General features: G+C 33.7%; 1 protein-coding gene across 2 annotated transcripts; it reads left to right on the top strand.

Annotated features, from left to right (window-relative positions):
* The first annotated feature begins 3,186 nt into the window (after positions 1-3,186).
* On the top strand, positions 3,187-14,249 carry LOC113060922 (egl nine homolog 3-like). 2 transcript variants are annotated; one of them, XM_026230190.1, is made up of 5 exons: positions 3,187-3,827; positions 11,813-11,932; positions 12,022-12,158; positions 13,125-13,198; positions 13,280-14,249. In XM_026230190.1, the coding sequence occupies exons 1-5, from the start codon at positions 3,255-3,257 to the stop codon at positions 13,306-13,308; spliced, it is 933 nt and encodes a 310-aa protein (XP_026085975.1). In that variant the 5' UTR covers positions 3,187-3,254; the 3' UTR covers positions 13,309-14,249. The 2 variants fall into 2 exon arrangements, with proteins under 2 accessions (XP_026085975.1, XP_026085976.1); XM_026230191.1 differs by lacking the exon at positions 3,187-3,827 and adding an exon at positions 5,521-6,386.
* The last annotated feature ends 1,283 nt before the right edge of the window (positions 14,250-15,532 follow it).

Here is a 15,532-nt window from a genome sequence, read left to right as displayed (position 1 = left end):
GCAATTTTAACACTATTAATTCAATCAACATTAAATATTAATATAAAAAAATCTCAATATACTTTTTTCAAGGACTACTGGCATATAAAAATTTCACTGTAAAAAATGTTTTATCTATACTTAAAAACAACATTATGGTAACAACATTACACTTAACATTTTTTTAGTTTTTAATGCTTGATTATTTAATGGAATGGACCTGAATAAATAATGTAAAATCTCCTAAATTATTTAATCTTTGACACAATTTAATATTATTAGTGAAATGTTATCCATAAGCTCTACTCTTCTGCACAGTGGTAATGATAGAAACCTCAACATAAGGACAACATAACGCCACCTTTCCTTATTTTATTCTTTCATTTGAATCAGTTCCTCAATTCAAGCCATAAAACTGAAAAAAAGTTTCATAAAAAAAAAAAATTGGGAAAACATATCTCTTGGTTTTATTAGTGAAAAGTTCTCAATATTTTCTACATAACACTGAACCGCAATTTCTTTAATAAAATGTACACTATTTTTTTAAAAAAAATGTAATTAATTACCACTTTAATTTTAAATTCATGATTCAAGACCCATGATTCATTTTTTTTTACAGTGTTCTTATACCAAAAGATGGCTGTAAGATTTGTAATAATAATAAAACAAATAATAATCATGTTCTCTTCCCCTTGCTAAATTTATGCAGTACATGTGTGCTATAAATATTTAAAATATATTTGTAAAGAGCTGGGACAACATGAGCATATATGATTACACGTTCATGACTACGTGTCTCGGCACATATACAAAACACATTTCAACAGGAGAATAATATTTATCAGTTGTTCACAGTGGTTATCTTGGTTAAAACATTTAGTTAACCTACAACACACATTTCTGAGAAATAATTGTTTTCTTTACCAAGTTGATACATATTGATCTTTGCCGAACAGGTGTAATTGAAGATATCTGTTTAGTTTACAGTCAGCTTTGACACAGCATCCAATGATATCATGTCCAGCTCTCGGATTCATATCATTGAGATGAGCTCAAAATTAAAATAGCAGCTGGTTACACTTTAAACTAGAGGATGAGGGTGTTCTCACGTACACCATCACGGGTCGTCTGGAGTTTGCACTGTTGCTGAGTTGCAATTCTAGGAAAAAACAATTGGGCAAGGCAGCATTTCAGCTGTTTACTGTTGGTACATACACATCCAGTTCAACTTATATGGCACTTTCAACTCTTAAAGCGATAGCTCACCCCCAAAAAATTACTATTTACTCACCCTCAGGCCATAAATTGAGAGAAATTTACCATGTCATCACTTGCTCACCAAATAGCACTCTAGTGTATGGGTGCCGTCATAATGAGACTCCAAACAGCTGATAAAAACAATAAACGTCTCATGAGGTGAAACGCTGCATGTTTGTAAGAACAAAATCCATCAAGACAACCTTACTTCAAACCACTGCTTCCGTCTAAAATGTTGTCTGAATCAGGAGAGAAACATGCACAGATCCAGCACTGTTTACAAGCAAAAACAAATAAAACATATAATATGTTGGTGGATTTTGATGTGAGAGTGACAGGTTAAAATGTCTCACTTCACAAGATGTTAATTAATGGACTGTAGTCATATGGATTACATAGAGTTTTTATAAGCTGTTTGGACTCTCATTCTGACGGCACCCATTCACTGCAGAGGATCTGTGGATGAGAAAGGTATGTAATTCAAAATTTCTCTAAATCTGTTGTGATTAAGAAATAAATGAATCTACACCTTGGATGGCCTGAGAGCACATGTTTAGTAAATTTTCATCTTTGGGTGAACCATTCCTTTAAATATAAACACAATTCAGGAAAGACATTGATATTCTGACCCAAACCAAAATCAGGTGCCGGCTTGACTGCATGCATTATATTATATTATACAAAACAGTTGTAAAAGCATTCGTGCACATATTGATTTTACCTGACTTACCCATGGAAAGTCTGAGGTGAACTAATGTATGTTGTAACATCTGAATTTACATCACAACATCATTTCATATTCTTTTGTGCAACGTGTTCCCTCTAACATTTCCGTCTGTAGAAAGCAAAGCAAACAGATAACTGTCCTTTGGATCAGCACAAACATCATTTCAGTGATATGGCTTGAATTATTTCCATGCTATTTTCACCAAATCAACATGCATTCAGTGCTGTTTCAAGCCATTTCAGAGCAACATCACTTTCAGATCTAAAGAAAAAGAATTATTAACATAACTGTAATAGGTAGTGAAAATAGACTTCCAGTTAACATACAAATATGATTAAACACATTTGAGATCTGATGATAAACTGTGACAAACTGGGGTATGTGTATTTGAAGGTGAATGACTGGCAAAGCTTCTGTCAGAACTTTTCCAAATTTCAATCTGCATTTTTTTTTTTTACTTTTAAAACATAGGTTATGAAAAAAAAAAAGAAATATTTAATATTCTGCATTATTTCTATGTTTAAAAAATGTGTTGCTCAGCTTGGTATAAACAAACTTTGTACAGGTCAGATTTTCTTAAATTTCAATAATAAAAATACATTATTAGTAGTATGCAGCCAGACAAATAGTTATTAGACACTTAACAAGATTTTTTTTTACGTATTATTATTTAAATCTGTTTGTTTGTTTTGAACTTTTAAAACATAATTTAAGATACAAAAAGTATCTTTATTATTATTATTATGTAAAAACACAAACAACAGCAACATAAATAAAGTATTATTATTATAATTAAATTTTTTAACGACTCGGTGACACTTAATAATATTTATGCATTACATGAGTGTTAACATTTATGTTTTTCCCTCCAGGACACATAAGATGTAATCATCTTTCATCAGTGAAAAACTATTATTGCATTTTATGATTTATATATTTTCTTTTTTTTTAAGTTAACATTTAAAACATAGTTAAGCCATGATTAGGCTAAAGAAGAAATATTACAGATTTTACATTATTTCTAGGTCAAAAAGAATTAAGGCAAATCAAATATGTGCATATGATCAGATTTTCCTAATAATAATATTTGCATGAATTAATTATTATTATAACAACCTTGTTAATGGCTCAATGACACATGACTAATGCATCATGACAAGGAGGAGTTATGACTGATATTGACATTGATGCTTTTTCTCTCCAGGGCATATAAGAAGTAATTATCCATCATCTGTGAGAATCTTGTCTGTGCAGGCTTGTGTAAGCTCTAAATTAGGCTTTGACACATGTGATGGTGTTCACGTACTCAGACTCTCCCCTTTCATCTGATATGAAGTGCGCGCTCGGCACTTCTGCTTCACTCGACTCGATGGCAGAATCTCAAGGAAATCAGGCTGCAGAACAGACCTCTGAAGAACAAACCATCAGAAATGATCCACAAAGGCGTCCAGATGAAACAAGTGGATGCATGGAGCTGCCCAGAGAGCTCAGGAAGCCCCGCAGTAACCGGGCAAAATCTAAAGAACACAAACGACTAAACACACACAAACTAGTCTTGCAATACATCGTCCCGTGCATGAACACCTACGGTTTGTGTATAGCTGATCATTTTCTAGGGGACAGAATCGGAGAGCGCGTTGTGCAGGAGGTGAAGCGCATTCATCAGAGTGGTAACATGCAGGATGGACAGTTAGTGAGCCAAAAACTAAACAAAAGCAAATCTATTCGAGGGGACAAGATTGCATGGGTCGATGGCACCGAAAGCGGATGCCAAAACATTGGCTATTTGCTGACCCGAATGGACAAGATCATCACTTGCGCAGACGGCAAACTGGACAAGTTCAAAATCAGAGGAAGACATAAGGTGAGTGTTGCTAATGCACTTTACCCCATTGAGCTGCTCCTAAAGTTTCCTAAGCATCCAAACATGACAAGCTTAAAATAATCTGTATTTAATGGAAATGTGATGGATACAGCTGCACGAGCAATTCATCCTGATAAGACAATTCTAAAAGAGTTGCAATGCAAAGTTTTACATTTGACCATGAGAGATGCACGTGTTTTTCTAAGTCTGTCAAAAAGCATTAACGGCTCACAGAAGAGCTGTGTTTAACACTTCTTGAGAACGCCCCTTGTTCCCTTCGAGAGATTTGTGCGCGTACATGCGGCTCCTCGGATCCTCAATGGCGGTGGCATGACTATAAAATGAGCTCATAAATGTCACGTACAATGTCACATACTCTAATTACAAGACACGGTCATTGAGATTAAAGCATTGGTGATCTCATTTCTATTAGTTTTCCTTCCTCATCAATTGTTTGGCATGTGAAGCTTGCATGAGATCAGTGTCGCATCCCTTGATGTGTTCTGACCCGGCTGGGCATTACAGTCTGTATACATCGGCACAGTTTGGTTGAACTCGTAGAAATACAACACGACGGTAGAATGGCATGAATGCAGGAATCTGTAGTCTTAAATGGGCGGGGCTTAACGACCTGGAGGATGTCACGTACGACATAGAGAAGCAAAAAAAAAAAAAAAAAAAGGGACAAAGTAAACACATAAATAAATTAGGTCTAATGATTAAATGCATCATATGTATTTACATTTTCAATTTAAAGTTTACATTTTGTCAATGAGTTGATTTTTTTAAACTTTAAAACTAAGTAGTTTTTCTATAGCATATTCATGTATTAATAAAAAAAACTACAAATATTATTCAATTATTTTTTATTTGCATTTACATTTTTTAAAAGCGACTTACAATAGTCGAATATTAGCAATTCATCACAGAGCCAAACAATATTTTCTTTTGTTTCTATATTGTTATTATTATAACAATGTTTAGTCTTTATTTACATTATATTTTAGAAAAGTGACTTAGACTAAAAGACAACATTCGTCACAGAATCAAACAATATCTGTTTCAATATGTTTTTATTCGTTTTTATATGGTTTACTTTTGTATTTTTTATTATTTTAATTATATTTATTTACATTACAAAATATGAACATTAGTAATTCGTCACAGAGCCATACAATAATTGTTTCTATATAGAAACAATATAGAAACAAATACAAGCATTATTTTCTTGTTTCTATTTTGTTTTAAAACATTTATTTATTGACACATAGCTACTTTTTAAAGCGATTTTTAATAGACGGATATTAGCAATTCGTTACAGTCAAAAAATTTGTTTCTATTTTATTATTATAATTAATATGTATTTTTATTTACATTTAGTTTAAAAAAAGTTTTTTTTCAAAAAACGACAAACAAACAATTCGTCACCAAGCAAACATTTCAAGGGTCACTTTACCCTTGATGGCTTAACATCAGAGAATGCTTAACCTCGCTCTGAAGGCTATTTCCATTTCAATCGATAGAGTATCTCAGTGTGTCACTATCTGTTTTTATACAGTCTATGGTCTCTATTCATATGTTAATGATTTTTAAGAATACTCCTGAAGTAGCACGTAGGCGGCGATATCACGTGACACGCGTTCTATTTCTCAGCGCTGTTCAGGATAACTCAATCAAAGTTGTTGATAATTTAAATATTCCATAGCGATTTCAGAGGACAGCTGACATTTGTCTGTAAGGTTCCAATCTAAAAAATTATCTTTTTCAAAATAAGTTACTTTAAAGTAGGAGTCTCCACTCTTCAGTAAGTCAAAAATACCCTGATATCTGAACGCGGATGAATGGAGGACTCGGCTTTCTGAGCCGCCAAGCGACCCCTATAGGAAGACGCCTGTTGGGTTACATGAATCATGCATCTTCCAGCTCTTAGTTGTTGAACTTATGCGCACTGAATGGGGTTTTCACAAGAATATCCGCCCACTGAAGCGCGACACACATTCTGCACGTTCCACATGCGCCGCAGGTGCTCTGCGCTCCGGTCCTCTCGCGCTCATGGACCCTCACACAGTCACAGAGAGACTATAAAGCCCACTTACAGCCCGTCTGCTGCCTGCCTGGGACATTGTTTACACGTCTGTTGAGGGATATTAGGCTGCTTTGAAAAACTGTCGTTAGTTTTGAATGCAACGAGCTCAAGACAGAATGCCATTTCTTCAGCACGCGCTGGACTCGCAGTTGGAGAGTTTGGCTTTAGAGCAAGTGGCCCCGGCTCTGTTGGACCAAGGCTTCTTTTATGTGGATCATTTTCTGGGGGACATCGCGGGGCATATGGTTCTGGGTCAGGTCAAACGCATGCATTCCTGTGGGCTTCTCAACGACGGCCAGCTGGCCAGAAGAAGCAATGGAGTTTGCAGAAGAAGCATCAGAGGAGATAAAATAACATGGGTTAACGGGACCGAGAGCGGCACGGAGGCTGTCAACTTCTTATTAACACTCATAGACAAACTTATTTCTCTGTGTATGGGTCGACTGGGCAAAAGTATTCGCGCGAGGTCAAAGGTAAGCTTTATTGAACTTTCAAGTGCTGAGAATGAATCGAATGATTAACGTAGGTTAATTAATTGATGAAATGTTTTATAGTAACGTAAATAATTACACTAACAACTTGATACAATTCTCATCAGATCACAAATGTATTTTCAGTTAGAAGTGTTATGAAACTTTGATTCATATTGTCGTATTTGTTTATTTGTGGCATGTATGTTTTTAATTAAGATTTTATATGTGTATGAATTGTATAGTCTTTAGGCTACTCGCTGGGAAGCCTTTATAATAACTTTCATTAAAAGTAAATTAGCCATTAATGAATGTACAGTTCACAAGTTAATAGTTTAAAAAAGTAATAAAGTTGTTGTTAATTTTGTAAATTTGTATATTCATAAACAAATAGCCTTTTGCTTATGAAAATATACTAAGCATTAAAATAGTTATTTATTAAATTTTATAATATAATCTAATATAATTTAATTTAATATAATATAATTATATATATATATATATATATATATATATATATATATATATATATATATAAAAGAACAGCATTTAGTCAAAATATAAATATTTTCTAACAATATAAATCTGTGCTATCCCTTCTTAACAATTTAATACATCCTTGCTGAATAAAAGTTTTAATTTCTTTCAAAAAAAAATTAAGAATAACATTTTTACTGACCCCAGACTCTTGAATGGCAGTGCATATTGTTAGAAAATATTTATATTTTAAATAAATGCTCTTCTTTTGAACTTTTTATTTATGAAAGAATCCTGAGTAGTATCACAGGTTCCAAAACAATATTAAGCAGCATATCATTTTCAACACTGATAATAAATCAGCATACAGAATTATTTCTGATGGATCATGTGACACTGAAGACTGGAGCAATGATGCTGAAAAATCTGCTTTGCATCTCAGGAATAAATTATAATTTAATGAATATTAAATAGAAAAAGGTTACTTTACATCATAATAATATTTCACAATATAATTGTTCCCCTGTATTTGTTATCAAATAAATGCAGCCTTGGTGAGCATAAGAAACTCCTGTGAAAAACATAAAAAATAGTTCAGATCCCAAACTTTTGACTGGTAGTGTGATATATATATATATATATATATATATATATATATATATATATATATATATATATATATATATATATATATATATATATATAAACATAACAAATATAACGTATATAAGCTTATTTATGCATGCTACAGTTCAGAGGTTTGGGGTCAGTGATTTTTAAAAAAATACAATTTAAATTAACTGGTCTCTATTTTAATATATTTTAACATATGATTTATTTTTGTCATTCAAAGCTGAATTTTCAGCAGCTATTGCTACATCTTCAGTGTCACATGATCCCTAAAAAGAATCTTAATATGCTAGTTTGTTGCGTAAGACACATTGGTCAATGTGAGGCAGTAATATTTTTAATATAAGATTGAAAAAAAAAGAAAAGCACTTACTTGAAATCTATTGTAAAATTATAAATGTCTTGTGTTGTCACAACTTAAGAAGATGGCAAATGTCACAACTTTCACGTTCAATCAATTTAAAGCATCCTTGCTAAATAAAATGATCAAATTCTTAAAAATCTTACTGACCCGAATGTTTTGAAACAGTAGTGTATACAAAAGTGTACATGATGAAAAGTACATTACAACTTGTTGATTATTATGTGTTTTTAATGATTTCAGAGTATTTTGTTTGTTTATCTGGTTCTCACTCCATTAAGCTTTAGTTTCTGTCTTTGTTTGGCTCTTTGTTTGGAGCAGTTACAGTAGAGTGATTTGGCACACAGTATTTACTGTGCCTGCTGATGAATGGCAGAGATAGGCTTTCAGTTTCTGCTGTTGTGAACAGTACGTGACTCTTCTCACTACACTGCTGAACTCTGGGTTAGTGAAGCAACAGGATGTTCAAGAGCCACTTTTACCAAAGCCAGCTGTGGACACACACACACAAAAAGTCAAGAAACTGGCTATTTTCGATTTTCTGTTATTTTGTAGTCTGCTGAATTTAAGTAAAACAGGCGATTTGTCATAAAGAGACAATAGCACAAGAAGTGCACAGTAATACAAAGTTTCATACATTGTCCAGAAGCTTGGAATTTAGTTGCTCTAAAACACTTTTTTGTCTGTCATCTCTTCCAAAAACTTACTGACGTCATAATCCCTAATAACAAAATGACAGCCTTGAACGTCAGAATAAAATAATTACTTGTTTGAGTGCAATTCTTCTTCGTTAGTAAGCGGATCAAGAGTATTATCATTGCATAAATCAGTGTTTTGAAATGGTTAAGTGTGATGAATCAGAGCTCTGGATTGTGTCCGCTAGTTGGCTGTCACAGCTGAAGTCTGTGTGGTGCTGCAGACTCACGCTCAACACGTAGCACTGTCATTAAACCCTCTGCACACGGGCTGCTGGCCAAGCTTACTCTCTTCAGCCACGCACACACTTCCTCCTGCTCTCTGTGCAGCTGCATGTTTACATTGCACTATGACGGCAAACTTGCGTATGTACTCTTGTTGTGGGATCGTGATCATGATAAAGACTTGTCTGCAGAAATGTAAACATGGGCACCAGTGACTCTTACCCCCAGTGTGTGTATACATGTGAGGGTTGGGAGGGGTTAACCGGGGTCTGCTGAGAGGAGACATACTTTGTTTTGAACATTATAATAGTATTTTGTAATAGTCAATCTGAAATTTTGTACTAATAAACATAGCAATATAGAGCCAGTGCTTTACTTTAAAGGTGACATATACTATAACCAGGTTGCCACTGCATCTACCAACCCAGGAAACGTGTAAAAGATCAACCCAGTTACTTTGTTTTGGTAAGCCTTTTTCTGCAAGCGTCTGAAAAAACAATCGTGTCAGATTTCACTCCCTTTGTGACGTGGCAAAGGGATCTCATTTTAATATCAGCGCCCCTTTATTTGCACGTAACGGCATATAAAGGGGCGCTGATATTAAAATGAGATCGAAACAAGTATCGAAACGTGCCAACTTATCGAAAAATGCTACCGTAGAGACCTAGAGCCTCACGTATAAAGCGTGCGTACGCACAGAAAAGCGCCGTAGGCTACGATCATTGTCACGGGCGGTCCACTAACAATTTAGGCCTACTTACAAACCCACTTTTTCTTGTGAAATATTGGGTAACATACTGTCGACCTTTTGCCTCTTTCACTTCTTATTTTTTTCCCTTTCCGTTTTTGACTTCCAGATTTTTGAGGCATTTTCACATCCTATGTCAAGTTGAATCTGCCGGCGCTATTGTGTTGATTTGGTTACTGGATACAATTTGGGCGGACTAAACCATTTTATGATAATCGAGAGGGGGAGAGGGGCCCACGGAAGTTTGTGTTTCCTAAACAAATACATTTTTTGACACCAGGAAACAGCAAATAGAATAATTTAAAGTTAATAATTTTTACTATCAAATATATTTTTTTTTTAGCACCACAATTTTATTGGGGGCTTCTCTGGGCCCCCTCTTAGTCATGGGCCCCGAGGATCGTCATCGTTTACCGCCCCTTTACAGCGCCCCAGTGCACGTTTCCACACACGGTGGTTCCACCACACACCCATAGACTGTAAAAACAAAATATGGATGACCCGTCTCTACTTCCACTATAGAAAAGTAAAGCCAAAGCATCTCAGTATGTCTTATGTAAATGACATCATTTGTAAACAGAGTCTGCACAGTAGAGATTTATTTCCTCGCTCAAACTCCCGCAGAACCGATCAACCATAAGTCCCGTTTTATAGCATCAAATTACTAGCTAAAATCAAACCTATCACAAAAACAAACAATTGAACATATATCAGCATCATAACTATCTTAAATGACCAAAACCATCTTTGGGAAAATTGTATTGGAAGTGTAAGTCCATTTGTTTTCATGGAGAGGGCGGGGTTAATGACCTGTACTGCAGCCAGCCACTAGGGGGCGATCAAAGAGCCCACAGATTCACTTTTTAAGACGTGTGAGACACATCCTAAACATGCAATCTCTTTCCCAGGTGTTTACCTTCACAGACATGACTTAGACTGTTTTTGTAACTCGTGTGTTTAAACATTAACTTATGTGTATTTGACAGTTTAGCTCAATAAGAACCTAGTTTAGTAATCGCATGCCATGTGACAGCCGTGTGACTTTCTGTGCACATGTGCTCAGAAGTTTCAACTAATATGGCTATACAATGCATGATTTCAGTGCTATAGACGTGATAATAAAAACCAAACAGATGTTTTTTTCTTTTATCAGAGTATCTGACTTATATAGCCCTATTATGGAAAAGGGGGCAGAGAGCAGCAGCTCATTTGCATTTAAAGATAAATGCAGATGCAAAATAGGCATTTTCAAAATTATATAATAAATAATCTGTCAGGTGTTTTGAGCTGAACCTTCACAGACACATTCTGTGGACACCTGAGACTTATATTACATATTGTAAAATGGGGCATAATAGGTCACCTTTAAAGGAAAAGTTCATGTAAAAATGAAAATTACTCACCCTCAGGCCTTTCAAGATGTATATGAGTTTGTTTCTTTATATGATTTGGAGAAATGCATTACGTCACTTGCTCACTAATAGATGCTCTGCAGTGAAGAAAGAAATCCATCATTAAGGTGTTAAACTTTAAACCATCGCTTCCGGCCAATACGAAACCACAATCCATATGCTTGTTCCATGCAAGTGATCTATTGCTTTTTTAAATAATAAACATGTATTAATGCATCAGCTTTTGATAATTTATCATGTAAGTTAATTTTTCAAATACTCCTGCTAGTCAAACAAATATGAACCATGTACGGATGTGACAAGAATATGTATTAGTTTATTTTATTTTTTTCCTAAGCTGTTTTATTGTGGTTTAGACTTTTATAATAACTAAATCCCCAAATATTTAGTCGGTTTTCTAATTGCAGGTTTGTTTGGTATATTATGTTTACGTGATATATATTGTTTACTGAAACAAAACTTTAGAAGCCATTTCAGGTTTAAAGTAAATTTGTCAAACATTTGAAATCCAGGGTACTTTTTTCAGGCCTGTGTAAAATGTCTCGGCACTAAAACAAATAGTGTTCATTTTATGACAGAAATAGTGCAAATGTGAGCAGAATATCTATATAGACTATTATTAGATTTATCATAACATTTACAAATGACTCTTTTAAGCACCATTTGTTGTTGCATTTTAAACTTTAAAAACTTCCTTATTGTTACTTGTGTTTAAGAAGAGAAATGCCTTAATAAATGTATCGTCAACAATTTTTAGTATGACAAATACATATTTTAAAATGACAACCATTCATTATGTTTACCTGGAAATAGTCTTTTCTGGGAAAAGATGCAAAGTAAGATATCTCTCAAGCTTAGTTTCATGTTTCTTCTTTTTTCAGGCGATGGTGGCGTGTTATCCAGGAAATGGAGCAGGATATGTGAAACATGTAGATAACCCTAATGCAGACGGCCGCTGCGTCACCTGTATTTACTATCTGAATAAAAACTGGAATGCGAAGGTAGGCTTTTCAGTAGTTTATTTAAAATCTCATTCCCCAAAGATTTTTTGTACAGTGTTAATTAATCAAATGTCACTGTATGTTATTAGGAGCATGGCGGATTGCTAAGGATCTTTCCTGAAGGAAAACCTTACGTAGCCGACATCGAGCCTTTATTTGATCGACTTTTGATTTTCTGGTCAGATCGTAGAAACCCTCATGAAGTTCAGCCGTCGTATGCTACAAGGTTAGTATTGGAGTTCATGTTACAGAGGTATACAGTACAGACCAAAAGTTTGGAAACATTACTATTTTGAATGTTTTTGAAAGAAGTTTCTTCTGCTCATCAAGCCTGCATTTATTTGATCAAAAATACAGAAAAAAATTTAATATTGTGATACATTTATTATACTTTAAATTATCATTTATTTCTGTGATGCAAAGCTGAATTTTTAGGATCATTATCACATGATCCTTTAGAAATCATTCTAATATGATGATTCATTATCAAAGTTGGAAACAGTTCTGCTGCTTAATATTTTTTCAGAACGTGATACTTTCTTAGGATACTTTGATTAATAATAATAATAAAAAAAGAAGCTATGTTTTTAAAATATAAATATTTTGTAATAACAATATACACTACTTGTCAGTAATTTGGGGTTAGTAATTTATTATTTTATTTTATTTTTTTAAATAAAATCAATACTTTTATTCAGCAAGGATGTGTTAAATTGATTAAAAAGTGATAGTAAAGAAAATATATTATTATAATTTTTTAATTTATTTTGAATAAATGCAGTTCTTTTTAACCTTTTATTCATCAAATATATTAGACAGCAGAACTGTTTCCAACACTCATAATAAATCAGAATTAGAATGATTTCTAAATGATCATGTGATCGACTGATGTTACATGTGACACTGAAGGCTGGAGTAATGATGTTGAAAATTCAGCTTTGCATCAAAGGAAAAAAATATTTTTTTAAAAGTATATTCAAATAGAAAACTATTATTTTAAGTTGTCATAATATTTCACAATATTACAGTTTTTTCTGTATTCTGTATTTTTGATCAAATAAATGCAGGCTTGATGAGCAGAAGAAACTTATTTCAAAAACATTAAAAACAGTAATATTTCCAAATTTTGGTCTGTTTGTGTATGTCTATATGATTTCATGGCATCTTTGCTAAAGTGTGTTTTGTGTCACAGGTATGCAATCACTGTGTGGTACTTTGATTCAGAGGAAAGAGCTGAAGCAAAACGAAAATTCAGAGATCTGCCAGGTTGGTTCAGTCAAAATCATCAATATCACTGTATTTGAGTCTAATTCTAAATATCTAATTGTTTAAACCTTTATATTTCAGCTAACTCACAGGAAGGTTCATCATCTTAACAGAAATACACTGGCCTGTCTCCTCCGACAGGGTTTCTTTGTCTACTTAGCTTTTTTCCCCTCTATTTTTACATTGCTTGTTGCACTAATGGTACCCTCTCCCCCCACTTTGTATTTGTGATTTACTATGTTTGAATACGTTTCTTAAAATAAGTGAAGAGTCGTTTGAGTAACCCGCTGCTAATGTAAAGACAATTTTGTAAAAAATGTTGAGAATCTTAATACTGATAACGGATTATTAGATGTTTATTATAATAAAATTGTTCTTTAAAAAAAAAAAAAAAAAACTTTTCAGAGCTATATTGTCTAGATGTGTAAAAAGACTAGATAAGAAGCATATATAAATAAAACACTATTTTTTTTTCTCAAATATGTCAACAAGCATTATGAATATTTTCTTTTATATGCACGTTTTTGCTGTTTTGTATGTTTTGGCACATATTTTATCATTCTTTGTTTAATGAACACTTCATTAGAAAGGAAATTTGAAACTTGTCAGTGGACTTGAAGTTGTGTGTGTGTGTGTATATATATACAGAGGTTTTATTATTTTTGAACGACTCTTTCATATAGAGATGTTTATAAAAGTCATTCTGTACTGTGTTCACAAACCTTTAAAAAGCACTTGGTTGGATGATATTGCTTTATTTGTTCAGTCCTTGCGTTGGTTAATGTTTGATGAGAGACCTGAATCAGCTTGCATGCAGGTCAGCAATGCTGCTCAACCACACCCTCGCATCAATATCATTTGACAGCTGTTTCATAACATTTTGAGTTTCGTAAAATGTTTCTTTAACAAAAGTTGTTCTAGAGAAAAATACTGAAACATGTTAACAGGTTGGTTCATGTACTGTACACAAATCGAGATTTACAACTATTTGAAATGGCCAAATTAAACAATGTGTTAAAATGTTTTCAGTTGTCCCATTGTTTATATTACTTTTTTTTTCTTCAGTAATAAATGTCTCTTTTGGCCATAATATACCACTAGGTGTCGCTGTGTCCTCATTGTGCTGTTTTATTTAGCGTAGATGTTTACCAGCCGTTTCTTTTTGGGTATGATTTGTTTTATTTATTTATTTATTGCTCTATCCTTAATGGTTATCTTTAAAAAAATAAAAAAAAAATAAATGAAAATATACAAACACTTTCAGGAAAACATTTATAATCGTTCATATTTCCACTGCTATAACCGTAGTTTAATTGTGTGATTACCACACAACTAATGCATTCAGCTAATTAACAATGGTTAGATAACTGCAAAAACGATTTCTATAAAATTAGGTCTATATGATTCCAATAGGCCAAATATAACTACAGCTTTAGCTAAATTTCCCAGTAGAAATCTGTATGTAAAACATGAGAACGGATGCCTAAATGTAAAAATAAAGTCATTTAAAATATGAAACATATTCAGTAAAGTGAACATTATCCTGCCACATTTGCATTTAGTTGTTAGATGGAAATAAAGAAAGTGATTACGTCTATGAAAATCTTAGAATTAGACTAGAAATCTTAGAAGATACCTGTTGAAACAAGAGCTCCACAGATGTTATTACTGACTGTGACCTCTAGATGTCACTCGTGCCTTACTGTGGATTTCATTAACTTAATTATTTGATAAAAAATCAAACGCCTCCTTAAATACATAAATCTCGTATGCAAGTGCCCTCGCACATCTAAAGTAATAGAACACGAAAACATCTATCTATCTATCTATCTATCTATCTGTCTGTCTGTCTGATTCATGCCTGTCTTTTTTTTTATTCGTGTATAAAACATGCCTGTCTTTGATCAAACGCAGGTGTTAAACAGCTTTGAACAGTAGATGAATGGACCTCAGTAGATGTGAAACAATTCAAATCTCATATTCATATATGTGCCTGTATCTGCCCTAACGAGAGGCTCTTTGCTATTTAAACACACTCTGATTTCCAATGAGGACTGCATGGGGAGATGGACAGCTCCTAATCATTAGGGAGGATTCAGGTTTGGGCTTTTTCACCTCCTCTGCCTCCTCCCTCCTCTCTCTTTCTTTATCTCTCTCCTGTGATCTATCATTCATGGACTTCATTTAAAATTGCGTAAAATATTTAAAGTTGGTAGGATTTGTTCAGTGGGCTTCAGCGGTGACCTCCCCCTCAGTGCCTGAAGTCAGTGGAGAAAGATATGCAGAGGGGAGAGAACAAGAGAGAAAAACAGGGCAAAGAGGAAAGGTGTAAGG

This window comes from Carassius auratus, chromosome 42, assembly GCF_003368295.1.
Source record: "Carassius auratus strain Wakin chromosome 42, ASM336829v1, whole genome shotgun sequence".
Taxonomy (NCBI): domain Eukaryota; kingdom Metazoa; phylum Chordata; class Actinopteri; order Cypriniformes; family Cyprinidae; genus Carassius; species Carassius auratus.
Note: the sequence above shows the minus strand (reverse complement) of the source record. Positions and strands in the feature narration are given on the sequence as shown.